This window comes from Rhinolophus hipposideros (genome assembly GCF_964194185.1).
Source record: "Rhinolophus hipposideros genome assembly, chromosome: 10".
NCBI lineage: Eukaryota > Metazoa > Chordata > Mammalia > Chiroptera > Rhinolophidae > Rhinolophus > Rhinolophus hipposideros.
Window position 1 is genome coordinate 21,723,765 of NC_138056.1, and position 27,710 is coordinate 21,751,474.

General features: G+C 46.8%; 1 protein-coding gene across 1 annotated transcript; it reads right to left on the bottom strand.

Moving 5' to 3' along the window:
- Positions 1-3,628: 3,628 nt before the first annotated feature.
- FJX1 (four-jointed box kinase 1) lies at positions 3,629-6,115 on the bottom strand. Its single transcript, XM_081063871.1, has one exon. The coding sequence runs from the start codon at positions 5,865-5,867 to the stop codon at positions 4,554-4,556; it is 1,314 nt and encodes a 437-aa protein (XP_080919997.1). The 5' UTR covers positions 5,868-6,115; the 3' UTR covers positions 3,629-4,553.
- Positions 6,116-27,710: the final 21,595 nt, after the last annotated feature.

Below are 27,710 nucleotides of genomic sequence, written 5' to 3' on the forward strand. Positions count from 1 at the left end.
TATAAGGAGCTTACTGATCATCCAATCCAGTGTTTTGCACAGTGTAGACTTTGTCATACTGATGAATTATTAAATCAACTGCGAGTGTCACAACTAGCATTTGGAAGAAGAGGAGGAATAGAATAAAATTGAATTGAGTATTACAAGTGTGTGGCATGTGCTGTTTTGTGAAACGTTTCAGTTGTATGAATGTGTATGTGTCTGTGTGTCACCATTTTGGATCACAATGGGAAGTCTGTGACTTAGTGTGAGTTCTGGTCCAAAACCTTGGGAAATTACCAATTCAATCAAACATCTTCTATTCCAGGTAAGACACCTGGAGTCAGAGAGTGAAAATGACTTTCCCAAGTCATATATGAGTCAGAAGTAGCCCAGGTCTCTTGATTCCTAATATCCTCTCCATTTGACGCTAATGATCAAAGTATGCTTGCATGTGGGTGTCAACTCTGCCGTGTGGTTTCCATACCACCTTGGCCGCTGACACTCAATTCCCTTCTGGAGCAGTTCCTATGCTTCTGAGTCGACTGAATACCCCTCTCTCCTTTAGTACTCCCGCGACCTTACACCATATGGGATCGGTGGTTCTGTGGGCTGGGGCAGGTGTATGGGGAGACAAATAATCAGTGCCCAGGCTTGGATCATCCATGATTATTGGGTAGCTCAGAAGATGCAAAATCCCACAGCTCATTGCTCCATGGATGAGCCACATGAGAAGTAGAATCACAACCTCCCTGTGAAAAAGAGGGGGGTGCATGTGACGGCTCAGACAGAGGGCATTCTCAGAAAAGGAGACAGTCGGCTGGCAACTGTGGGCTTTAGGTAATTTCTGCCAGCCTCTTGCACCCTGGCTGGTTTTCTTCAGCCAAAATAGAAGCATGTAGAAAGTGTTCTATGCCTGCGTTGATATCGCAGGATTATGAAAGACAATACTGCTTGGGGCTCAAAGTGCCTCTGGTTTTGACTTTGAGGAGAAAATTATCTACCCGACCAATAAACAAACACATATTGCATTTACTATGTGCCAAGCACTGTTCTGAGCATATCACAAATGTTTACTTGTTTAATCCTCATAATCAACCTCTAGACCTTAGAGGACTCTGCTAGCTGCAGTCACAGGCAGAAGGTTGAGAAGTGTTGAAAGGTGTTAGAATCATTTGTTTTTCTTCCTGATTCAGGAGGGTGCGTACTCTTAATGGAGTTTAAACTATGTCATCGACCATGTGAATTAATCAACAGTCAAATCCAGGGAGAAAAGGTCAACTGCCTACTTTCTCTTGGCACAAAGAATTGGGAGGATTGTTCTTGCAAAGATTCATCACTTCTTGATGCTTTCCAGAACTGGTGATGAATTTGCAAAGAGCCATCTACTTTTTAAAACATCGCCCTCGTATATTTGTAGCATAGCTGCCTGGGTGCCCGAGGTCTGCTTGATGCTGAAACCACACACATCAGGCCCACGTAGAGATGAAACGTGTGCCCTTGGCCTTGTGATCTAGTGCTTTGCATAGTGCTGGAAGAAGACCCTTAATAATTTGTTGAATGAGTTTATTACCACACTTCAAAAACTGAAAGTGACTTTGGAAGCTATATTTGGCTTTGATGATGAAAATTAATAGAAGTTTACTGAAATGTAAGAAGGGCAAGAGTTTTTTTTTAAAGGTGAATAGGAAGTGAGTTTTTTTCAAGTACTTATGATGTGCTCTTATGTTTTCTATGTTAACATTACTCTGTTTCTATGTTAACATTACCACAATACTCTGATCGAATCTCCATTTCATACAGGAGGGAAGTAAGTTAAATGACTTGCTGAAAGTAAATAGGTGAGGGACAGAATTCAGAATATAGTCTGTCTGCAGAACCCATTACACTTTCCACATCATGCTGCAGCCTGAGTTTTTTTTTCATCTGAAAAATGATTTGGCCCTAGCGGCATTCACTGACCATGGCAAAACTTTTAATTGATCTTTCCATGCCATAGCCTACCGATTATCCACGAAGAATAAGCAACAGTTAAAACCTGTTCTCTGTAATTAAGTCTTGGTTCCCTTAACAACTCCACCATGTAATTAAACTTATTTCTCGAACAGGCAGATATGGTTCACTAAAGAATCTGACAAGAGCCATTTAAGTTATCCTTAGCTGCTTGCTCTGGGTTAACCATGGTCAAGTCTGGGCTTGGAACTGAAGTTTAGGAGGAATGTAGAGAATGCTGCTGGCCCAGAACTCACTAGTGCAGGAATTATATGAGAGTCAAGGTGTTATTTCCTGCACAATCTGTGAAACTCCTGACTTATTTCTGCTCGTTGTTTTCCTCGATGAGCACGTCAGGTAAAGATACAGGTTGCTAAATAGTTATCCTTGGAGCAGCCTCTGTTGACTTGGGCAGCAAATCTCATATACCTATTAATCGATTATCAGACATGGAAAATGTTTCTTTTTCAAAGGTGGTCTCACACTTAACAATGTCTTGAAAAAAGATATATTTGTCATCATCAGTCCACTGTGGCTGTGTTATGAAAAATTTGGCTGACACCACAAAGTTTATTGAGTCCTTTTCTGTTTTTTTTAGTTGGGATAAGATTTGGCTTAGCATAAGCCACTGAAAACAAGGATGGCACTAAAGAGTTAAATTACAAACTGTGTTGTAATGCAGAGTGAGACAGGGAACCCACAGACTTACTTCATAAGTCTAAAAAACTCTAGGTTTACAAATGCAAGTCAAATTAAAAAAAAAAAAAGTTTAACAAAAGTTGCTTTGAGTTAAAGGTCATGAAATATGGAGAATAGGCAAGATCACTTAGGCTCAGATATCAAACAAAATGCCAAGATAAAACATCAGTGGGTTGTAAAACAAACAAAATCCAACTCTCTTTCCCCTCCTCCATGGGTCAAAAGCAGTTTAAGAGAATCCAAACATATTTTCTAAATATGAAGTCCCCAAGAAGTTAAGGGTCCAAATGTCATATACAAAGTACTGCACACTTTCACGGTCTCACAGTGGCTGCTCTGAGGGGACCATGCAGTTAGTACCTGGGAAACAAAAACAGTACAATCTCTTAAGAGAGCTGGATGAGTACAGATGTTGGAGATTATGATCTCCTGGGTGCAATGGAATTTATGCCAGGAGATTAAAGAGAAGAATTACTTTATGACGTTCTCTACCTGTTTGCAATGTGTTCAGCTTATTATCTGTACACATTGTGATGCATGGTAATTACAATGCTGAAAATAATGTGTAACATGTGACCACTGTAGCTTAGTTTAAAAAGGAAGCATTTGTCGTATTTTAGTCTGCACATCTGGTTCTATCATAGTTGCCACATGAATATAGGAATATATTACAGTGAAACAGCAAAGTTTCATTTGCCAGGAAATAGAATCCTTTCTTACCCTCTCCACCTTCCTGCATTTTCTATGTTGAACTCTGAACTTTCCAGCCTTACGGTTCATTTAAGTGAGCAGAAAGGGAACCTGCTCTTATCTACATTCAATTCTCTAAATTTTGTAGTCACAGCTGGGATGTGTTCGCATCCTTTGTTTTAAAAGCACATCCCCAGGGAGAAACCCTAAAGCTTATTCTAAAACCAGGCAGGGCGTCAGATACCTCAACCAGTTAAAACCACAGGAATTAAATTCTAAATTTTAAATTCCCTTTTATTGAAATATAAGTTTGTTTAGTATATTTACACCGCACTTTATGCACATATATACATACTAGGCAAATTTTGTCAAATAAAAAAGTTTTTCTTAATACAAAATTAAAATAAAAACAAAGTAAAGTGCATGAAACTGATTTTTTTTTTTTCCTTCTTGAACATCGTCATTGTCAAAATTTTGGTCGGTTGGGAGAGGAAGAAAAATTCATTATTTGTGCACACAGCCAGTCCCGCATTTGTAGCCTTCAGGCCAAAATGACAAGCGGTAAAGAACAAGTCAGACGCAGTCAGGGTCTGCAGGACTCTCCAGGTTCTGAAGGTCCTGCGCTCTTTGTCCTATCCGGTTCCGTTCCCCAGCTCTTAACAGTGATCTCACCATCACCAGCTGGAACAAAGGGAGAACACAGGAAGGGGGCTCCACCAGGCAATGTCACAGCCCTGCTCTGGGCCACAGCGCTGCGTTTGGTAGGAACTGCAGAATTAAGCTCACAGCTCAAATAGAAGTTTTCCTTTTTGGGAAAGGGACTAGGGGGAAGGGGAAGGGCAAGGAATGAGATACATCTCCCACAGAGACGGCCACCGGGGGGCCAAACTCCGGCAGCCAGTTTCTTCGGATCCAAACTCTCTGCTGGCACAGGGAAGAATCCTTTTATAGGCTGGGTGGCGGGGATGTTACCCTTCTCAGCTCGGTGAGTTCTCCTCCCAGAACTTTGAAAGCAAACAGCACGGGACTGAGAGAAAGGGGCAGGTGGGTGAACCTTAAGCTTTTAGCCGCCTTCGCGCTCAGGCCCTTAGCTGGGCGTTGGCCGGCAGGTCCCAGGCGGTGGCAGAGGCGACAGCACTTCCCCCATCCTCCATTCCCCAGCCAGGGGTCTCTCTCTCTTCCTGCGGGTGATGCTAAGTATCCGCTCGGTGGCCGTACTTGGCTTTACAGTGCAAAATGTGCTTGGCGAGGAAGTCGAGGCGGCGCTGCAGTAGCTGAGCGTGGGGGTCGGCGAACGCTGCCAGCTCCGGGAAGCGAGGTTCGTGGTGCTGGTAGAGGCGCAGCAGCCGGGCGGCGGCGTCCTGGCCGCGGTGCAGCTCCAGGACGCGCCGCGCTGTCCGCTCTCGGAACACGCACACTGACTGCAGCAGTGGCTCATTATACTTGTCCCACATGCCCGCCACCCGGTAGCCGTGCACCAAGCCCGCCTCGTTGTCCAGAAAGACCAGCGCCCCGCCGGGGCCACGGTGCAGGTTGCTGGTGGCGCGCTGCATGACGCGCGGGTCCCACTGCAGGCTGAAGAGATTGCTGACAAGCCGGTCGAAGTTGGCCGTCAGGTAGTCGAAGAGAATCAAGTCGGTCCATTGCACCAGGTCCACCAGCTCCGCCTGGCTGCGGTTGGCCAGCTCGCCCCCGGCTGCGCGTAGGGGTCGCAGATGGCCGTCCTCCGAGCGCCAGGGCGCGGGCACCACCACGTCCGTGAGGTTGGGCAGCCAGCGCGTCAGGCTTACCACGCTGCCCTCCGTCCAGTGCGCCGAACGAAGCTCCTCCTGCACCTGCGCCCACTGCGCGCCCCGCGCTTCCACCCGGGCCAATGCCAAGGGCGGCACGTGGCGCTGGAGGCCCAGCAGACGCGCCAGGTAGTAGGACAGGGCCTCGCCCTGGATCTGCTCCGGGTTGATGCCGTAGCGCACGCAGGCTCGGGTGCCGTCGGCGAAGCGCGCCAGCCGGTTGGAGCTGCGTCCGCAGCCCCCGCGCTCTAGGGCCACCACCCGGGCGCCGCGCGCCGCCTCCAGCCACGCCGCCGCCTGGGCCTCGGAGAAGCCCCGGGGCACCTGCTCTTCCAAGCCGCGGCTCCAGAAGACGCCCCCGTGCACCGCGGCGCTCTCGCCGGGCCGGGGCCGACCGGCGGGCACGTGCCGCCTGCGCTCGCCCGGGGACCGCCGGGGCGCGCCGTCTGCGCCGGCCGCCAAGGTGAGCAGCGCCCGGAAAGTTTTCAGGGAGCCGCCGCGGGCGTCCCGCGCCAGGGGCGGGGGCTGGGGGAAGCGAGGCGCGGGCTTCGGACTGCCGCCCCGGGCCGGGCGCCGCGGGAGGCGGCCTTCGGGCGGCCGGGAGGCGAGCAGCTCGGTGCGCGGCGGCAGGAGCCCGCCCCACAGCGCCAGCAGCGAGCCCAGAGACAGCAGCCAGAGCCCGGCGCTGGCGGCCGCGACCCTCATCCTGCCGCCCATGCTTCCCCGGCCGCGCCGGTGCTGCCGCCGCTTCAAGCCGAGCCCGGGCGCCCGGGTCCCGGGGGCGAGGCGGGCCCGGCAGCTAGGTGGCTCCCGGGCTCCGGGCGCCTGAGCCCCATCGCGGCCGCGGGGCGCTGCGGGGCTCCGCCCGGCGCTGGGAACTCGCCTGGCCGCCGCTTCCCAGCTGCTTTTGTATTTCGCTGTGAGACCCTCCGGCGGGCGCGATTCACAGGCGTCCGGACCACGTGGGAGCGAGGGGGATCCCCCTCCCCCTCCTCCGCCGCGGCTCCCCGCCCCCCACTCCTCCCCCTGCTCTTCCTCTTCCCCTTAAAGCGGCGATGGCTCCTTCCAAGCGGGAGAGGCGGCCCCACACTCGGTCCCGGACTTCGGGGCCGGAAGGAAGCCCAGCCGCGGGCACCCGCGCGGGGTCGTCGGAGGGGGCGGTGCTGAGGTGGAATGGGGCGGGGTGGGAGGGACGCGGCCCTGGGGGTGGTCGCCGGGTCCCTAGGCCAGGGCAGCGCCGGGCCTCCCGCAAACTTCGTACTAAACCCCATCGCGTTCTGGGCGCCGCCTGGCGAGGATTCGGGCGGGTCTCTTTGCCTTCTCCGTTTCCGACGGTGTGATTCACCTCTTCTTGTGGAAATCCCCGGGCATCCCTCCGAGCCACAGAGGATGTGACTCCTGTCTGGCAGAGGAACCATCTGTAGCAAATAACTTTGAACCGACACCCCCTTTCCCGAGAGCGCTCCTACCACCGGTCACTGAGGCCTGTGCACTTTGAAGGTGGTCCCTCCACCTGTCCCAAGGGACTCGCAGGGAATTAAACCTCGCCTTGCAAGGAGAACACCCAGGCCAGCTCCCATTTATTCATTCATCCAACAAAGTGTCTGTCCTCGGTTCCGGTCTCAGAACAGTAAAATCCACAGATGCCGTTCCCGGTGCTGGTGGAGCTTATGTTCTAGGGGGACGGTCAGGTTGCTATGAGATCCTTGTAACCCAGGATCCAACCTGGTGCGGGGGAGAGGGGTGTCAGGGATGATTTCCCTAAACACATGTTACTATTTAGCCCACGAGGACCCCGAGGCAAGGGGAAGGGATGACGTTTGCTCAAAACCCCACAGTTATTTAGTGGAGAAACTAAAAGTCAAACTTGGGTTTCCTGGCAGCATGCCACTTGATTTTCCTTCCATCAAGAAAGTTCAATATTTTTATCAAGTTGCCAGCATTCTCATTTTTTAAAACTCATTGTCATTTAGCCAGTCACTTTATATGTGCCAAACGTGACTTTCAATGGTTATCTTCTAGCCACCTTCGGGTTCAATCCACCAGGAAAGCTCTTGGGCTCTCCACCTTTCCTCCTTGTACCAGAGTATGTCCCAATCCAAACCAAAATTCCCAGGGAAGACACAGGATTGCGGGTCGGGGTGGAATCCACCTCCTGAACGGAGGAGTTTGAAATCTGTTTCCTTACATTTGTTTCTTTTCTCTCTTTTTAATCCCCCACCAGCTGCATATGAGGGTTTCATCTTTAGTAGCTCATCAAATATATTTTATTCACCGAAGAATGAATGTTCTAGAGTTCTGGGGCAGACACCCTAATGTCTGTGGCTGAACGAGGCATCAGAACACATGGAGGGCCTTCCAGCACTGACCCGGTAAAGCCTCAAGTGTTTCCATATTGGTTGAAGCGTGGGATCTTGGTTGCATCTGTTCTGTACCGCGTGGTGGCTGGATCGTGCCTTTTTATAGCTCTTATCTGATGAGATTACTATGGCTCCCACATGGGCACATCAAAACATATTAACTCATTGAAAGGTACTGTCTTCTCCTTTCCTGCTCTGTGCAAGCTCCTTACTCCCAACTTTCCCCAGAGGGCAGGAACTAGGTCTTATCGACCTTTTATTTCTCTTAACACTGAACATGATATATTACACTAAATAGGTGCTCAGTAAATTGAATTTAATTTTTTTTGTCTTTGGGTTTAATTTCTGAGAATTTTTTTTAATGCGTTGCTTTCAGCTTGGGTAAACTGTAAGCAAGATCTCCACCTTGTGGGCATAAGTAGAATATCATCTAACTGGAGAACTGTATACCTTTTTAATGGCACAATTAAGTGTTTTAAATTCTGAGCCTATGACGTGGCTACCATGGTCCACACCATGTCCTAGGTGCTATGGAGAAATCCAGAGTGGTCGGTGTCTCTGTCTTTTTAGCTATTAACAAAAGCTAGCCATAACCACAAGAGATGGTCCATTGTGTAGGTCATCATGAGGAGTCTGTCTTGTCTAGTGTTTTATGGCTGCCTGGTACACTGCCTGGCACTTAGTGGGTGTTCATGAACAATTTGCTGAATAAATCTTTGGAATGTGAAGAGTTGAAGCTCTGCAAGTAGCATATATCAAGTCTTTTTTTAAAAAAACCTTACTACAAAAGGATGCAGAATAAGAACATTCATTCATTTTAAAAGAAAAAAATATTGGTGAAGCCTCCGCTTAACGTAGGCGGAAGCACATGATATTCAGTCTGGGAGGGCTGGCCTCAAACCCAGATACCCCAACTCCCAGAATCTTCCAGTCTTATTACTGGTCATGACAAAAGAAACCGAGTCTTAAAGAAGTCAGCTAAGATTTTACACCTCAGCAGACAGACTGGCTTAATCGTAGCCCTTTGCTTGTAGCCGTAGGACTAAATGCACCATGTATCAGAACAGGATGTACTAATAGAAACTTGAACAAGTTCATTGAAATGCAGAATTACAGGAAACCTAAGGAACCAAACCAAACCAAAACCAAAAAAAACACACACACAAAACCAAACTCAAAATGGAATGCAATTTTAGAATGGTAGTAGATTATTTTACAGTTTTTAAAAACACTTCTTTGTTTACTTGTCAGATGAAAACACTCCTTTACTTCCTGAACTGGGACATCCGACCACAGACTCATAGTCGATCCACTGTGGCTGGTGAGGATAGCACAGCTCATCACAGTGTGTAACCTTGGTGCCATCTGCCCCTCTGGCAGCTGCTTGGTGATGAGGAAAGGTGCTGCTCCTGCGTCACTACACTGGTACCTATTTTCACCTTGGAAACTTTCTTACTGTAATTCCTCCGTCTCCCTGAGCCTCGACTTCCAACTGCTTCAAACTTTTCCACAGTCCTGTCTGAAAACTGATCTGTTTCATATAACAGTGCCTCCTGGGGAAGAAAGAGGAGGTGGACTTGACAGTTGGGAGCAGGGTAGCAAGCAGGCTCTGAGTTGGAACATTTTCCAAGTCTGGCATTTCCACTTTCTGCCTGTTTCCTTTCTGGCTAGCTATTTCCCTCCAATGAGTGTCGGTTTCCACATCTGAGAAATGAGGATAGTAAATCTCACCTACTTCACACTGTTGTTATAAAATTCTGGTGAGATATCCACACCAGAATTTTATATCCACACCATAATCACCACAACAACATTAGCAGCAAACACTGAGTGCTTATGATGGGCTTGGCCCAGGACTAAACAACACACTTGCGTGAGTTGTTCCTTTAACCTTCGTGACAGGTATGATTGTCCCCACTTTACAGATAGGAAAACTGAAGCTTAACCAGTAACTGACCTGAAGTCATACAGCAAGTAAATGGCAAGGCTGAGATTCCAGAACTATGGAGGGAAAACTGTTTGTAAATTGTAAACTGCTGGGGAAATGTCAGATACAAAATTTATTGCATTAAATCAAAGTAGACTCCACTCAATTAAATTTTGCTTCGAAATGTTCTCGGGGGTTGTTACTACGTGAAATGGTTAAGAGCAAGAACTCTTAAGCCAGGTAGTCTGGGTTTAAACTTTACGAGCTGTGTGACCTTGAGTAAATTGCTGACCTGTCTGTGCTTCAATGTACTCATCTGTAAAATGCAGTAACAATATTGGTATTACTAATACTAATTCTAACAATTCTATAACATCTGATGATTAATAGTAATTAATTAATAGAACAAACCTTATAAGCCTATTGTGATGATTAGTCCCTAATAAATACTTAAATTAGTCCCTAACAAGTACTTAAAAGATTGTCTAAGAGTTCACTACTATTATTGTTTTGTTACTTCCTTTCATTCCTGTTCCACTGTTTTCTTGCCCAGTTGGGGGTCTCTTCCTTTTCCTGTTGCTGTCTTCCACCAAGCCCATTTGGGTGAGACTCACCTAATAATAGTAGTGTTCCTTCCCAGGGTACCTTTTTTTTTCTCTCTTTTTTTTTTTTTTGCCCCAGATGGACGTCTTCCCTGAAAATTTTGCTCTTTTACTTTCCCACAGAGCTGGGCCAGCTGGACCCGATCAAGGCCCCAGTACAGCTCTGTGCAAAGCCCAGAGCCTCCAGCTAGCCTCCAGAAGCTGGCTTCTTCTCACTATTCTGCCTCTTTCAATCCCGACCTTTTCTGGGTCTTCTGAGTTATAAGCCCCTCCCAATGCTAGAGGCCTCCAAATGCGCCTTTCTAGATGCTTCTACAAAAAGGAAGGAAGAGAAAGACCACATTGGAAACAGGACTACAATATTCCTTGAAAGTGGGTAGGACTCCTGCTTCAGCCATTACTAGCTGTGTGAACTTGGGCAGCTTTCTAACCTCTCTGGGCCACTGTTTCATTATTTGTGTCTCCCTCTTCTCCAATCTTTCTCCCCCTTAGGGTACATTATTTTTATGCTTGGAGATCTTTTTCCTTTTCTTGGTGTTTCTCTATCTAATCATGATCTGGTTCTCCTACAAATTGTTTAAATGACTTCATCCTCACATACCTGGGTATCAGAGGCAGGTATAGACACATCTGGTTCCAGGTAAATCCTACTGGATAACTAGAAGGAGGTCAGGAAATGTAACATTCTTTGTAATTATCCTGTCTCCCTGAATGAGTTACACAGTAAGAACACACTGTGTTTCTGAAAAGAATGTCAAGGTTGATATGAACCCTTACTTATGGTGAGACTAACATTTCTATGATGTCTCTTCCACGTAGCTCTCTTTTTGACCTGCTTTTGAAAAAGGTTCCCATAGCTTAGAGACTAGAATATGTGAGAGACTAGAATCTAAAGGTTACAGCATTGGTGAATTAATTTAGTAAATTTTAGAGCTGTCGTGGACACATATCAGTCACATGTCATCACACCCTAGTTACAGCGGATGATGGTAAAAATTCTGGATTGGGCATTTGGGGAAATGAATTTCTTTGTCTACTATAATTTAGTTCAACCAACATTTGTTGTTTACGTGCTAAAGGCCAAAGAACTGGACAATTGTGATGGGGCATCAGATTTTCTCTCGTCCTAACGACTGTATCAGGGAACCTTGGCTGTCTGCTCTTCACCCTCCACCTCCCCTTCCTTCTCCTTGGCAGCTCTCCGTCTCCCTCCCCTGTGCCTGGTGCTGGAGGGGAGGCTGAATCCTATTGGGCTAAACCAGGCATGGTGCTTTCAGTCCCCTTCCCAGTGTCTGGTTTAGGCCTAGGCATAGGCCTGTGGCACCATTCTGGCCAGTGAAATCCGAAGGAAAGTCCACAAGGAGGGTTCTGGAAAAGATGTCTGTGCTATGACAGAAAGACACAGAAGAAAATATGGCATCTTTTCTCCATGGTTCAGGTCCAGGTTTGAGGCCTGGACTTGGGGCAGTTATCTCTTAACTGCAAGGGGAGCTAAATGCACACATCGAGGGTGGCAAAGCAGAAAGATGGAAGGAATGTGGGTCTTTGGTGATGTCACCAAATTCCTGAATTAATCAATTCTGGCCGTCCCTCTTGACTTCCCTTGTGCTTTAACCCACTCTGAGCTGGTTGTCTGTTGTTTGCAGCCATCAGATTCCTAAATGATACACCTCTCACATAGGGGCTTACAAGCCAGAGAGGGGGGCAAGCATGTAAACAGACCAATTCCACCACAACCGTGCTACTGAAGGGACAGTGTGGTGAAGTGTTTTTGGATCTGTGATTTGCAGCCCTGCTGAGTCTTGTACTACTAGCTGTGCTGTCTTGGGAAAGTCACTGAACCTCTCTGGGCCTGTTAACTCATCTGAAAAAATGGAGATGATAACTGCACCTGCCTCATAACATTATTGTATTATGTACAATTAAGCACTTAATGCTCGATAAGTGTGAAATGTACATTAAGCACTTAGTGCTCAATAAATACTATCGATTGATCTAGCTATTATGCAAATGTAAACTACATGAGGGCACAGAGGAGGCAGCAGCAAATTCTAGCAGGGACATCCAGGAAGACTTCACCAAGGCGGCAGATATTAAGCTGAGTGTTGAAGGGCAAATAGGGTTGACAGGTCAGGGTCTGGGGGAGAAGGGCATTCGAGCGAGCAGAGGGAACAGCATGTGAGCTCAGCAGCCATGTGCCCACGGGCAGATGACATTTTTCAGCAGCTCTATTTCCTCATCCTTAAAAACACTTGAGTGTGTTGGATTAAGTTAATCCTCTTTTCAGAAAAGAAACGAATCTCAGGTCCCCCACCTAGCTTGAGAAACACTGGAGCAGACTTTCCACGGTCTCTTCATCACTCACCTATGACTGTTTCAACCCACCCTGAAGAAATTCACTCAACAAACATTTCCGAGTCAAGGAGATGACTCGCGGGCTTTGTGGATTTCTTTGCTCATCACTGCCCAGAGCCTTCTCCGGTCTGCAATTAGCAATGCTGCTCTTCAGCTTCCTGAGGCCCCGCACATCTCATCAGTCAGATAGATGTTAAGCTTAATTAAGCTTGTAAAGCTTTCTGATTTCCTCCGATGAAAGGTGGCCCATCAGTACATTCCAGGTTTTATTTTGGTAGCTCCTGCCAAGGGTTATTATAAATAGGACTTAGTGCAATGTGGCCAAGCGCTTAGGGTGATAATATGTCAAGACCAATCGTGGCTGCTGAGAGCAGAGATATTATCATAATGCTTCCATCATAGGCGGTGGGTGTTAAATGGAAGTGGCTGTGAAAAAAATAAAAAAGAGAGTACTGCAGGCCCAGCAAAGCCAGGATAGAGGTGGCTGCAAGTGAAATATCGGCTGCTCACGGGATCTCCGTCATAATCATTAGCTATATTAGCCTCGGAGCCATTTCTTTTCTGCCATCTCTTCTAGACCAGACTCCAACTCAAATAAAAAATGGATGCTTTAACTCCAAATGAAAATATATTCCTTTGCTGCTTTTTAAAATCCATTTACATTAAAATGATGGCCAGCAGGTAAGTAATTTATAACTGGGGGCTCACTGCAGCGCAGACAAGTGTCGTCAGAATAGTAAGCAGGCTAAGTGGGAGACCGAGGGCCTTCCAGACCTGGGAAAAGTCATCGCTGTTGGACCGAAAGGGGCTGAAGAATGTACAGAGGCAAAAGGTAACTTAGACATACACGCTGGTGGGGAGCACTGAATGGGGAGGTAGCTTCGTGTTTCATCGATGCTGGGGTGAAAACCAGTGACACGTTCTTCAGTAACGCAGCCCCGGTTAAGAATGTGCTAGCTTCCTGGACCCCAGGTTCCATTGCCTGACACTAGTATTCTGCATTCCATAGGTAGACAATCGATACATCTGATGTATACTTCTGAGGAGGAGGATGGCGATGAGAATGATCGTCATAATGGTGCAACTCTGTTGTTAGGACCTTTCCTACTCTTTTGATACCCAGTTAATCTTGACCCACATTCCTATTCCATGCTCTGGGAGGGTCCAGAGACTTTCCTTCTATTTCTGAGAGTCCCCGGGGCTTCGTTCCTCCAGCTTGTCTCTCTGCATCTGCTTCCTGCTTCCATACTTGTTGCTTTGGCTCCAAAGCGCATTCATATGGGTGTGAAGTTCAATGCCTTCATCACTCCCAACCTGACCAGATCCACTTGGGCCAAAGAGACGAGTTTAATGACTAACTACTGGAAGATTCAGGAGAGGGTCCCCCAGAGGGGTGTGCCTCCTTGTGCAAGGCCTTCTTTTGTCATCTACCTATCCCTTCCCCCCTCCTCAACCCTTTGTGGAGAGACAGGCAAAATTCCCCCATACTTTACATACCGCAGGGCTGCTTCCATTGCGGCTTCCTCAGGATCTCAGATTCTACCTCAGGTCAGCAGACCATCAAGATTTCTGTTGTGCTCAGACTGGGAAAGGAATTATGGTGCACACAATTTTGCCTTTCCAGGGTACTGTCTACATGCAAGGTGCAATGTGCAAGACTGCTTTCCGTGCACTTAATCTTTCAGACCATTCTCCTCCTGTCCCCGGAGGTGTTATTCCCCCATTTCAATGATGGGAAAACTAGAGCATCGTGAGAAGTGTGAGTGGGTCCAGGAGACTGCTGCTAAATGACAGAAGGGGAATTCCAATTTTGGTCTGCCAAAAGACTGAGATTGTGTTAACTGCAATAGGAAATGGCCTCCTGGGGCTGAGAAACATTCTGGTGAGTGAGTAAAGGGACTTCTTCCAAGGGAGTCGTCTCTTCCTTGGCCCTGGCACCTTGTCTTACTCCAAGCACGTTTGGAACAGGTGCTACCTTCCATCTGTCCTCTCCTCTGCTGCGTGATTGAGCCCATCTCCTAGGAGATACCTTGCAGCATGGAAAGCTCCACATGGTTAATTTCTTCTCAAGTGGGATAAGAGTTGTTGGAAAAGAAGTGGGCTGAGCCAGTAGTTCTGGGGACCACACGGTCACTGTTTCAGGACCAGATTAGCCCGAGTAAGGATGGCAGTGCAAGAACGCCCAGCCTCTAATGTCTCACCCCTCCCAGGAGCCAACTCTGACATTGCCACAGGGAAGCAGGGAAGGTGCCTCTGCCCGGCAGCGTGTGTTTGTTACATACCACGCACTGAGACTTGCTCCTGAATATCTATGGTTCCTTTTCATTTCATCCAAGGAAATAAGGAAGAAAGAAACCTCAGAGGCCTTGTCTTGCCTGCCTGAATTTAAAGAACGGCAGCATTTTAGGGGCACTGTGAACCTGAGGAATAGCAGGAGAAGAGCCGAGGAATAATGATGGTGATATATTTAGATGGCTCCTTGAGGTTCTGCTGCACTTTCCCATGGCAGTCTGGCTGGATTTCTCACAATAACCTGCTAGGGAGGGAGAGGGGGGCAGATGTTAGCAACTGTTCCTATTTGAGGAAGGAGAAAGTTGAGCTTCAGAGTGTTGTGTGAGGAGCCCAAGGTCAGCTAGTTCCTGGCAGACCTGGAACTTGAGCACACTTGACCTGACTTCCACATCAGAGCTCTTCCATGACATTTCTTCATTGCTCAATTCTGTTCCTGTCTGTAGACTGTGTCATTGCCTCCCGTTTTCCACATGGTTACATGCGCATGTTACGTGTCTGTTACAAGGTCCACTAAAATTCTAGTAGGAAGGGCAGAAAAAGGAACCCAGGGAACATTCCTAAAAAGCTGGAATATTTAAAAGCTTTTCCCCCTTGAATGGTTCTATTTCTCTTGTTAGTAGCTAGGACAGAAGGAGGAGGGAAAGAAAAATCAGAAGGGTTGGGGGAAAAGAGGTTATTTTGAAATCTTTTCCTGTCCTTGCCTGTTTCTGTTGGTTAACAAACAGAGGATTTAATCAAAGGGAGTCAGAGAGAGAAAGAGAGGGCAATCACTGATCATTAGATCATTTTCTAAGTGACTTTTTTTGGGGGTAGGGGAAGATCATAAAACAACTCTGAGATGGCAAAGAGGAAATGGTAAGAAACAAAAAGCTTTCTGTTGCTTCTCTACTCCCACACATGATATCCTTGCTCATACAGGACAAAAACAAGCCAACAGGCCAAAGCAAGGTGCTTGATCTTGTCATCTTTCCCCATTAAGAGGGTCATTTAGTTAAGGACGATGACAGATCCGCATGGCTGTTTAGGATCAGTGAGAGGAGGTGGACTCGACAGAATTGCTGCTTTGGTTTTCACGTGTGTAAAATGGGATTTTATTTTTGCCTCACAGGAGTTTTGTGAGAATTAAATGAAACATGGGATTAGATAAAACAGAGTACATGAAAAGTTCCAATACCGTTTCTGGCATATAGTAGGCACTCACTAAATATTAACAAATGACATACCCAGCTGTATGTCTGGAAGGATACATACTAAGCTGGCAATTACTCCTAAGACGGTGTCTCTGTGTGCGAGGCACTTTTTACCATACACGTTTTCACTCTATGTGTCATAGAGCATTGGGGGGAAGTATGCTGTGTATGGGTGTGTGTGGAGGCTCAAGTTAAAAGTTAAGATCACATATAGGGTGATAAAGAAGAAGACATTTTGGTACCTCTGTGTGTGATTGTAAAATCTGTACTCACTACGCTTGAATCAGTTGAAGTGCCTTTAGTAGCAAGCAGCAGAGACTGAGTGTCTCAGTCAAGAAGCAAAAATGGGATTTCATAGAAGGATACTGGAATAGTTCCCAGCATCAATGGGAGAATTGAAAGTTGGGTGTTAACCACCAAAACTAAGTGATCCCAGGTAGAGAAGCACCTTCTTTCAAAGGTACAGGTACAAGATATCTCAGCTCCGGTCACCTTTCATTCAAGCTTTTATATTCCAGGGAGAGGGAATCTGATTGTCCTTTTCGGGACAGACATTTCCACCTTTGGCTCATCCAGCTGTTGCCACGTGACAGAGCAGGTAATATACAAGGGAGCATTTCTGCACGGGACCATGATTCCATAAGCATCCACCCACCCACACCAACACTTTTGGGTGGCTTGCTTTGTGAAAGATAATCATTTTGCATAACTTTTAAATAATAGTGAGAAAACTCTAACAATTAATAAAATAAGTAGAGCTATGCTGTAAGAGCTCAAGAAAATGTATTTTGTGTGTCTTCTCTAAGGGGCCAATAAAATAAAAATCAAGCGGCATGATTCGTCCGTCCTGTGCCTAGTGATACATCGCAGAATGACACATCTGCCTTGGGTCGGAATAAATATTGATTGGGATGGCAAACACACCCACACGACAATAACAATACTTGTCTTTTTGGCTACGACGGTGAGCACATCTAAATCTCCATAAATTGGTTTTGTGCTGCCTCACAGATTAGGAAGGGACTTTGAGACCTTTATTAGAGTAGAGAAAAGTAATGGGGCATCTCTGAGTTTTCCATCAATAGCTTTTATTTCATGGTGATTGGGAAGCAGGGAATGTGGTGCACACAGAAGGTATGCAGGGTTTATTGTGTGAGAGAGAGAGAGAGAGAGAGAGAGAGAGAGAGAGAGAGAGAGAGAGAGAGAGAGAGAGAGAGAGAGAGAACATTTCATTGCCCTGGGGCTGAATAATTTAGCCAGTCCAGTATAAGCCGAGCTGAAATCCAGACTGCATTTTCTTTGCTGACTGTATGTGTTTCCCAGGAAAGAGGAGCCCAGCCCGGGCCCAAGAGGTTGGGGAACAAGTGAGAAGCAGGGCGCGTAGCCAGTCGGTCGGGACAAGCGGAATGCTGTGTGTCCTAGTAGTGCTTCCTGGCATCACCAGTACCACAGAGGCCCTGCTGGGCTGCCTCCCCACCGCTCAGCCCCATAAGCATCTTCCCCCATCTCAGTAAATCCTCTCCTCGCCACTCTCCCCTTCCTTGTGACTGTTTTTCTCGGGGTGCATGCTGCTGGCGGAGGTCATAGAAACTACTTACCTGAAGGTAGGAGCCTCATCTCTAACAACCAGGGGTAGATGAATCCAGATACCATTTACTGAGTTTTGCTACATGCCAGTCTGCTCATATATCCTCACAAACCCTTTCGGGTGGGTTTTATAACCCCTGTTTACAGATGAGGAAACCAAGGTTCAGAGAGCTGAGGTATATGGCTCAAGTTGGTACAGCTGTGACATGGTACAGTCAGATTCAAACCTGTGCCAGTGTGTCCTAATGCTTTCTTCTCCAGGTTGGAAACCTGGCTCAGAAGGACCCATGGCCCAGCAGCTCTGCCACCAGTCACTGGTGCTCTGAGACAGAGAACGGAGAGCCATCTCAGCTTTAACTGCAACAAATTGGGAATTACAGAAGTCTTGCTTCCAAAGCCAGCACTATAATAACATAATTTGAAGCCAAGCTGTTGAGTCTGCTCTTTTGGGCATGGCAGGGAGAAGGGAGACCAAGGCACCAGAAACCGCCAGGAGTTACTTCACACCCAGCAGTGAGAGCCCTTGGAGGAACGCTCTTTCTAAGACACCCAGGGGAAGTTTATTCCTTTGCAGTTTCAGACATTGGGTGTATCTAACCTCTCAAGTGGCTGCAACCCTTAGATTGAATAGTTTTATAGGAATTAAAAATATGGTGAATTTTGTGCTGCCTCTGGCCATAACTGGAATAAAAATGCATCACTTCAGACAATATCATGCACTAATTAAACCAGCAGAGAATGAAACAATGGAAATACAGCAGCGACACAAATGGGAGTCGTGGGCTTTAGAACACTCCCCCAGCAGGCAGTTGAATTTAAAGTTCCAGTATTTTGAGTGAATGTGACCCTAAGGAATCATGCAGGGATGGCTTTTTTGTGATGTCAGGGCAATCCCGCTCTTGCAGTGTCGTAATTTTGATAAAGCTATGTTGAGAAAAAAAAGCGTAAAACATGTATACATAGGAAAGAGCCCAGGAGGATACTGTTAATTGTGGTAACCTTAGGGAAAGGAAATTGAAAGAGAAAGGACTTTCTTCTTTTTCTTAAAATAATTTCTTATCCATTCCTGGCATGCTTAAATTTATTATTCTCAGCACATATCTTTGAGTAGACTGGAACAATCAAGGGAATGCTTTAGAGGGAAAGATTCATGCTTCATGGCACCATATTGTCAAAAGGCAGATTAGTTAGGTGACCATGAAGCTGCCCCAGTGGGCCAGGAATTAAGATGGAAGGGCCTGAGCTTGGGTGGTAGCAGTGGGGAAGGAAAGAAAGGGAGAGGGATTTGAGCCCTCATCAAAAGTCAAGAGCCAGGATGTGATAGTTTTATGTGTCAACTTGACTGGGCTCAAGGATGCCCAGGTAGCTGATAAAACATTACTTCTGGGTGTGTCTGTGAAGGTGTTTCTGGAAGAGATTAGCATTTGAATGGCTAGACTAAGTAAAGAAGATGGCTCGCACCAATGCTGGTGGGCATCACCCAATCCATTGAAAGCATGAGTAGGACAAACAGGTGGAAGAAGGGTGAATTTGCTCTTTTTGCTTGAGCTGAGACATCCGTCTTCTCCAGCCTTTGGAAATTGGCATTCCTGATTATTGGGCCTTTGGACTCAGACGAGGACTTATTACCATTAGTCCCTTGAGCCTTGGGCCTTTGAACTTGGACTTCACCCTATTGGTCTCCTGGCTTCTCAGGCCTTGGGACTCAGGCTGTATTACAAACTGGCTTTCCTGGTTCTTCAGCTTGCAGCTGAGAGGTCCTGGGACTTCTTGGACTCCATAACTATGTGAGCCAATTCCTATAATTACATATTTATCTTTACGTATCCTGTTGGCTCTGTTTCTCTGGAGAACCCTAATACACAGCAGTGTCACCTGAATTGGCTTAAGGCTTGCGAAGTGGCATGGTTTGCATGAGGATGGAACCCACATGTTGGTGCTGAGCAATGGAGGGACCTAAAAGAGCTGGATGGGTGGATGGACAAATGAATGAGTTCCCTCACAGAAGGCTCCTTGCTTGCAAGTTGAGGCCAAATTCCTTTAGCAGCCTAGTTGGTCCTGAGCTTAGGTCGGTATTCTTCCCCTGACCTCAGCTATTCTTCCCCCCGTCAGGGAGGGTTAAGGCCTTTCTAAGAGCTGGACTATTTCTGCATGCCTCATTGGGTCACTTAGCTCTATTGTTGTTCTAACTATGAGAAACCCACCTCTGAATGGCTTGGACAATAAAGGAGATTGATTTAAGACACAAGTAATTAGAATGTCTTCTGCCTTGGTTTGATTTTGGGCCTCCCCAATGTCCTCAAACACCTGGTCCAGTTGTTTCAGCTTTCTGTTCTGCTCTTCATACAACATCAGTCTGGCTTCCTCATGATGGCAAAATAGGTGCAACAGTTCCAGACATTACTCTACATTATCTAGAAGATTCCCCCTGCCCACCCGCCCACCTGCCCAAAGTTCCTTGAAAAATCTCCCTTCAAGTCTCATTGACTCAAATTGGGTCTTATGTCTGTTCTTGACTCAGTCTCTGGCTAGAGATGCTGATTGGCTTAGGTTCCCCAATGCAATCAGAGTGATGAGGGTGGTTGTGGTGTCAACCCACCTTCCTCCCAATTGTGTGGACACTGCACAGTGGAGGAGGGTGGAATGGATATTAGGCGGCCATCACGTTCTAGTTTGGGATAATGGAGCAGGAATGATCCGTGTTTGTGAGTGTGTGGGGAGTGGTGGATGAAAGAGGAAAATGGCTAAAGGAGGATAGTAGGTTTCCCAAACGGAGACTCAGGACAGAGAGTGTGAGCTCGGCTCAGGGTGGATGCTTGGTTTCCCTCTAGAGCAGCCCCTCTGAGGCCATGGGTCACTGTGGAGGAGAATGATTATGAAGGTGGCTGAGAGAACAGGGCATGAAGAACTGACATCCTTGGGTCCCAGTCACTGGGCCACCATGGGCTTTGCTTGGCTCTGAGGGAGAGAGTCAGCTAAGGAGATGCCCTCTTTTGAAGGCAATTTGACAGGAGCTAGGAGCTGGCGAGTGGCACCCCATGGAAATTTGGAGCAGTGTCGCCAGACAGCATGTGGAGGGCCATGGACCCAGAGCAGCTCTGGGGGCATTGAATGAGTTCATGCTTGTAGACCACGTAACGTAGAATAGAGGCACGGAGTGTGGCACGGAGGGCCTGCTCAGCCACCATTAGAATAAGTATTCTTGTTTTTCATTGTCAGTGGGAGTGAGAAGTATCGCAGCAATGGAAACAGGAAACTGAGGAATTCAGGACTCCTTCCTGCTTGAAAGTGACAGTTTGTGAGCCTCGTTTTTTTTGGATTTTATTCCCTGGGGAAGTGTGATGACTGAGATTCCTTCCAATCTGATGTATGGCAGCTTGAGCAGGATCCAATTTGTTTGACAGATACGGGCCTGTGGCATTACTTGTGTTGCACGAGCATGGAGCAGACCGTAGATACAGAACTATACAATTATGTGCACACATATTCCACATACGCGACCTCATTCGACCCTCACAACACCCTACAAAGTAGTCATTGTTCTCACTGTTTGACAGAGGAAGGAAGGCCGGCTGGGAGGCATTGAGCCCACAGCCCAAGGTCCAGAGGTAGAATATGGTGGAGCTGGTCTTGACCCCAGCAACCCCCCGCCCCACCCTTTTACCTTCCTGACAGAACGTAAATTTGGCCAATCCTTCCACCCTCCCCCATGAGGCCCATGTTCAAAGATGTAACCTCACCCTCACTTGCAGGGGAGAGGCTCTCTGTTCATTGCCCTGGATCTTGTTCTGACCATTGGCAGCCTGCTGATGGGAGTTTGAGTGTTCTCATTTCTACGGGAGCGCTCCAACAGTAGTTTTCTTCTTCCTCTTCCAGACAGCATCACATCTTGAGACATTTGGAACTGCTGCATAGCCACTTACAGCCCATCTGAGGACCAGGCCGAGAAGGCAGAGCTGAGATAGAGAGAATCTGGGGCCTTGACGATGGGCTGAGTCACTAAATAACCCATCCTGGAAGCCTCCAGAAGCAGAAACTGCTATTTGCCTTCCCAATGTCCATTTCTACTCTTCTTCCTTAGAAACAGAAAGTCTATATTGGTGGGTGTAGCAATGTACACAGATATAAAACCACATTTCCCAGATTCCCTTGTCAATGCAGGTAGCTAGTGAAATGTTAAGTGGCGCTTTGCCCTGCCCCGCTTTACCTTCCTACTTCTTGGAATGTGGACATGATGGCTCGGGCTGTGGTAGCCATTTTTTAACCATGAAGCTAACTTGAGGACGGACGCCATGTGTTAAAGATGACAGTGCAGGAAGTATCGGTCTCTGCTGACTGTAGAGTTGCTGTAACCAGCTTTTGACTGTTTATCTCTGGGCTTCTGTTATGTGAGAGAAATATAAACCTCTATCTTATACAAGCCATTGTTATTTGTTTTCTATTGTATGCAGCTGAGTCTAATCCCAACTAAGAAACTGATATGTTTCTGAATTTCCTTTTGGGTGAGAATTCATTTCCTTCATGTGGAAACAGTTTGGAGTTGGGGTTCCTTTTATGTGCAATCAACAGCTACCTAATAGTTTCCTCTTCAAAATCCGTACTGTTAACATCTGTCCTGGGTAGTCAACTACAACATAGGGCTGGATTCTTCAGTGCTGCATTATTCTTGGTGTGAGAGGTCCGGACCGAGAATCCCCACCACGGTCTACATACCTTTCCTGCCATGAAGCACTGCCTTTGGGCAATAAGTAACTTCCAGAAAGCCCAGACAGAAAGCAAGTGTTCTGGCTAGCGGCTACGGGCGTGGTACAGCATTGGTGGGGGACCCAAGTGGTTTCTTTGGCACTGACCTCAAACTCCCCTAGTGATGCCCCCCGGCCTGAGCAGGGTCTGGCTTTCAATAGCCTCCTGTATGTTCCTTCAGCTTCCACGCTGCTGGCTCTCCCTCAGTCCTTCTGTCCCCCATGTGGTCTGCCTCCCACACAATCCTCAGGGAGAAGAGCGTTTCATAACTGGCGAGGCAACTATTGACTCAGGTTTTGTTTGCTTGCCACTATGTTAGCATTTCATAAATGCAGGATTCTTGGCTTAATAGGCCAGTCATTTGGGTATTATCGAAATAGCAAATTAATTATTCAAAGCTGTGCGTGAGATATACCAGAGATTTCACTGAGGTGGCCTCTCTCGCTTCTAATTCGCAGTCAACATTGCATTTCTGGCCAGTCAGTACTTATTTAAAGTATAATCGCTATTTTGTTAAACTCAAATCTATTAAATCTAAATGGAAGTCGGGAATTTGTCCTGGAGGGTGGGGGAGAGTTTAGTCAACCTGTGTGGGGAGAATCCCAAACCACCAGCTTCATTGCTCCCTTCTCGCCGTGAGGATGCCAAAGTACACTCGTGAAGTGTGGCTGGATTCATCATCTTTATTATTGAGGGACAGAAGCACCTACCATCCTTTGCCCAAACAGCTTCCCCTTGGATGCTAACTGATAACGTGGTTATCAGAGTCATAGCCACCACGTACCAGGGGCTACCTGTGCCGAGTGCTTTAGATCCATAACCTGCAAGTCTCCCAGCAATCCCAGTTTACAGATAAGGAAACTGAGGCCTAGAGGGGTTAAATAATCCGCTGAAGGTCACAACGGGATTCAAACTCAAGTTGTTTGGGTTCTAACCCCCATCCTCTCTTGCTGCAGAGACTCTGAGGCCTGGAACATGGATTTCTGTGTGCCACTTGCCTCTTGGCTCAGATCCTGGTCACCAGAGCGGTCTGTTTGACCTCCCTCCCCTCCCATCCCCTAGTGAAGCCCCACCTTTGCAGGGCATGCCTTCTTGCCTTCTCCCACTCTCGCAGCCGGGCCTCACTGAGGCTAATGTGAGAGGAGGCCATCCTGACCCACCTTTGTGTACCACTCCCCAGGGCAGGACGGGAAAGGAGCATTACCTGGACAGAGAGTTAGGAGATTGGGTTTTGAGTGAGGGCGACTGATCCTGTGTGCGGGACTGCAGGATTTGTCCTGCAGCTCGCCTGAGAAGGAAAGCAATCCCCACGGAGAAAAACAGTTTCCAATGTATCCGAGCCATTGTTCTGGAGTCTCTGTTTGAATTTCCCCTCCTGCCCTGCATTGTGATCCCTTCCCAGCTCCTTCAGAGTGGGCCTTTGATTTACAGCTGAGTCCCAGCAGCTCCTCTGTGGAGGGAACAGAAGGCACAACAGACTTTAACACAGTGTAGGGTGCCCAATTTGACGATGGCATGCTGTTGCTGAGCCAGCAGGCCAAATAGTTTGAACCAAGGACCTAATACAGGGCCCATTCTGTTCGGCATCTACTTAAGAGAGCCAAGTCATTCATTTCACTCATTCATTCATTCAGTCCCTCAATGCATATGAGTATTTGTTGTCGCCTTGGTGTTTGGCACTGATGTAAATCACAAGGGATTTGACTTGACATGAGATGTCCTGGAGTCCCCAGGGCAGGACAGAGGAAGGAGTGTTGACAGGACAGAGAGTTAGGAGATCTGGGTTTGAGTGAGGGCGACTGACTCTCCTCCCCAGGTGTGCCTGGGACTTTCCCAGTTTTAGCACTGGAAGTCCTGTATCCTGGAAAACCCCTCAGCATGTGCACGGCAGCTGGTTGCCCTCGTCTGAGTGCCAGGTCTGCCATCTACCGCTCAGTCTCTCAGTATATAGTTCTTGAGGGTCAGTTATGTGCAAGGCAGGGTTGCGGTGAGAACAGCCATAAACAAAGGTGTAGATGCCTGACCACGGCAGTGTACATCTGAAGGTGAATTGCAATAATAATGGATGTCAACTGTAATTTAATATATATATATATATATATATATATATATATATATATATATGTGTACAGTCACAGGATGTGGAGTACAGCATGAGGAACAGAGTCAGTGGAATTGTAACAGCTGTATACGATGTCAGAAGGGTAGTAGATTGGTAGAGAGGGTTATCACTGTGAGGGGTATAAATGTCTAACTAGTACATTGTTGTGTACACCTGAAACAAATTTAAAAAAACACAACACTTCCCTGTGCTCAAGGGGCCCCTTCCTACTCTATTTCCCTGAAAATCAGACCTAGTCAGACAATCAGCTCTAATGTGTCTTTTGGAGCAAAAATTAATGTAAGACCCAGTATTATGGTATATTATATTATATTTATTATATATTATGTTATATTGTATTGTATTTTATTGTATTGTATTATATTTTATTATATTTTATATTATATTATATTCCCGGACTTATAGTAAAATAAGACCGGGTGTTATATTAATTTTTGCTCCAAAAGACGCATTAGAGCTGGTTGTCCGGCTGGGTGTTATTTTGGGGGAAACACAGTAGTAGAAGTAGACAATGCACATAAAAGCAAGTAGGATAATTTAAGGTGTGCATATGTGCCATCAAGAAGATAAAACAGGTACTGTGACATCGGTTGACTGCCTAGTGGGAGGGGCTGTTTTTGCTAGGAAGAAAAGGCCTCAGAGGCAGGTGACAATGAGCAGAAGCCTCAGTGAGGAGAAGGGCGCATCTGTGTAAAGGGGAATCACAGGGATCATCAAGGGCAAAGGCCCTGAGATGAGAACAAATCAGCCAGGTTTGAGGTCAGGAGTGTTTGTGTGGATGGGAATATGGGAGACGTGGGCTCTGCGTGAGGGTTGTGCCCTGGGGGAAATAACTTTCAGATGAGGAGTCAGACGTGCAGAGAGGTCAGGTGGAGCTGGAAAGCGTACTTCTTAGGGCCCAGGTGAGCATTCCTAGCACCCCCTGCGAACCTGCTTTCTGCGTTGGCTTTTCTATCCTGGTAAGAAGATCACCGTTCAGGGAGTTGTCAGGCCTCAGAACCTCAGTGTCGTCTGGGTTCCTCCTGTCCTTCCACCTCTGTCCCCGTTCAGTTAGTCTCCAAGTTTTGTCAATTCTGCTTCCTACTCAGCCTCACACCTGCCTCCTTCTTTCCATCCTCCCTGACCGTGCTCTGCTACCATCGGTCTCTTACCATCCCTCATCTGCCAATTTCCCGACTGGTCTTCTTGCCCTTAATTTCTTCCCCATGGTGATATGTGCTGCCAACACACTTTCTCAACGTAAATCAAATCATGCCACATCGTTGCTTAAGCCAATAGTACTTAGCATATTTTCTCAAGTTGGATTTCCCAGAAGCAGGCTCTGAGATGGAGCTCTGTGTACAGGAAGTTTTTGGGGGCGGGCTCTTGGTTTTGACACAGTTACTTACATTAACCGATTTTCTAGTGTCGAACGAAACTTGCGCTCCTGGGGGAAAACCCCCTTGCTTATGATGTATTATATTTTTTTATATGGGGCTGGATTCACTTTGCTAATGTTTCGTTAGGGAATTTTGTGTCTGTGTTCATGGTTTTCATCTTTTGTGATGTGTTTGCCTGGGTTTGGTCTGAGTATGACTCTGGCCTCCTAAAGTGAGGAGAGATTGGATTAGGGGGTGGGAGTGGTAGGAGAAGGAACTACTCTTTCTTCATTTTAAGGTTCTTGGCACTATCTTATTTTTAATTACTTTCTACCAGTACATAAAAATAACATTTTAAACCACTAAAACAAAATTCAAGTCTATGATTTTCCATGACTTGATATATTGATTATGATGATGATGATGATTTTGGAGTGGTAGTAGAAAAAGGACTTAGAGGGTGAAGTTGGGATGGTTACCTGATGAAACGTGGGATGAGGTAGGTCTGGACTTGAGGCAAGGTGATCAGTACCATATAAGGTCTGACAATTAAGTTCGCGAACTTGTTGCAGTGATGTTGCTAACATTTTTTGGTATTAGAGGGATTATTCATTATGAATTTGTACCAACTGGACAAACAGTTAACCGAGTTTACTATTTGGAAGTGCTGAAAAGGCTGCGTGAAAAAGTTAGACGACCTGAACTTTTCACCAACAATTCATGGCTCTTGCATCACGACAATGCACCAGCTCACATGGCACTGTCTGTGAGGGAGTTTTTAGCCAGTAAACAAATACCTGTATTGGAACACCCTCCCTACTCACTCACCTGATCTGGCCCCAATGCCTTCTTTCTTTACCCAAAGATAAAAGAAATATTGAAAGGAAGGCATTTTGATGACATTCAGGACATCAAGGGTAATACGATGACAGCTCTGATGGCCATTCCAGAAAAAGAGTTTCAAAATTGCTTTGAAGGGTGGATGAGGCGTTGGCATCAGTGCATAGCTTCCCAAGGGGAGTACTTCGAAGGTGACCGTAGTGATATTCAGTAATGAGGTATGCAGCACTTTTTCTAAGATGAGTTTGTGAACTTAATTGTCAGACCTCACATTCAGAGCACTTTCTGAGTTAGGACTGTGCTGGGCACTTGGCATTATCTGATTTGCTCCTGATAAGAGCCTGTATCAGGTAGCTATGGCTACATAACAAATCATCCCCAAACTTAGTGGTTTAAAACAACTATTTATTCTGTAATAAACACAGTATTGCAGCAGGCTCCCTGGCCAGAAGCCAGGAGAAGGGGATGGATGGATTCAACAATGCAGAGCTTTTCTGCCTGTTTGGCCACGTCCTTCTTGAAATTAAATGACTAAAGGTTGATTTACAAGGACAGTTTGTACCAGGTAGGGGCATGGACGCATCTTGTGCCCTGAATGGTACACAATATGAAGGATCCTCTTTGCATATGTGATGGGCATTCTGCAATTTGGGCCGGGCAGTTATTCTTTGGTTTTGGTTAGGGTCATTCATATGACTGTGGACATCTGCCTATGGGGCTCAGCTAGGGTAGAATGGTCCAAGATGCTGGTCACATCACATCTGGTGATTCGCTGGGGCTGCCGGCTTGGGTATCTCTGTTCTCCTCCATGTGTCCTTCCCAGCAAGCTAGCTTAGGTTTCTTTGATAATGGCGGCAGTACTCGAACAGGGTAAGCTCCAGTGTGCAAACACTTACCAGCCTCTGTTGGTGTCACATGTGATGATGTCCCATTGGTCAAAACAAATCGCATGGCCAAGGGTAGCATCAGTGGGGGAAAGGGGCCTTGGTAGAGGGGACTCATTGGTGGCATGCAGTGAAACAACAATCCTGACACAGGAGGCTATGAAGCAAGTGTTTATTTTTATCCTCATTTTACAGGTGAGGAAATCAAGTTAAATATCTTGCCCAAGGTCCTCACTCATGTCTGGCCAGGGTAGGGGATAGCTGGGTCTCACACTCTCTGTCCTCAAAGCCCACACCTTC

Coding starts and splice junctions, on each gene's coding strand:
- FJX1 (XM_081063871.1), bottom strand. CDS start 5,867: ATGGGCGGCAGGATGAGGGTCGCGGCCGCCAGCGCCGGGCTCTGGCTG.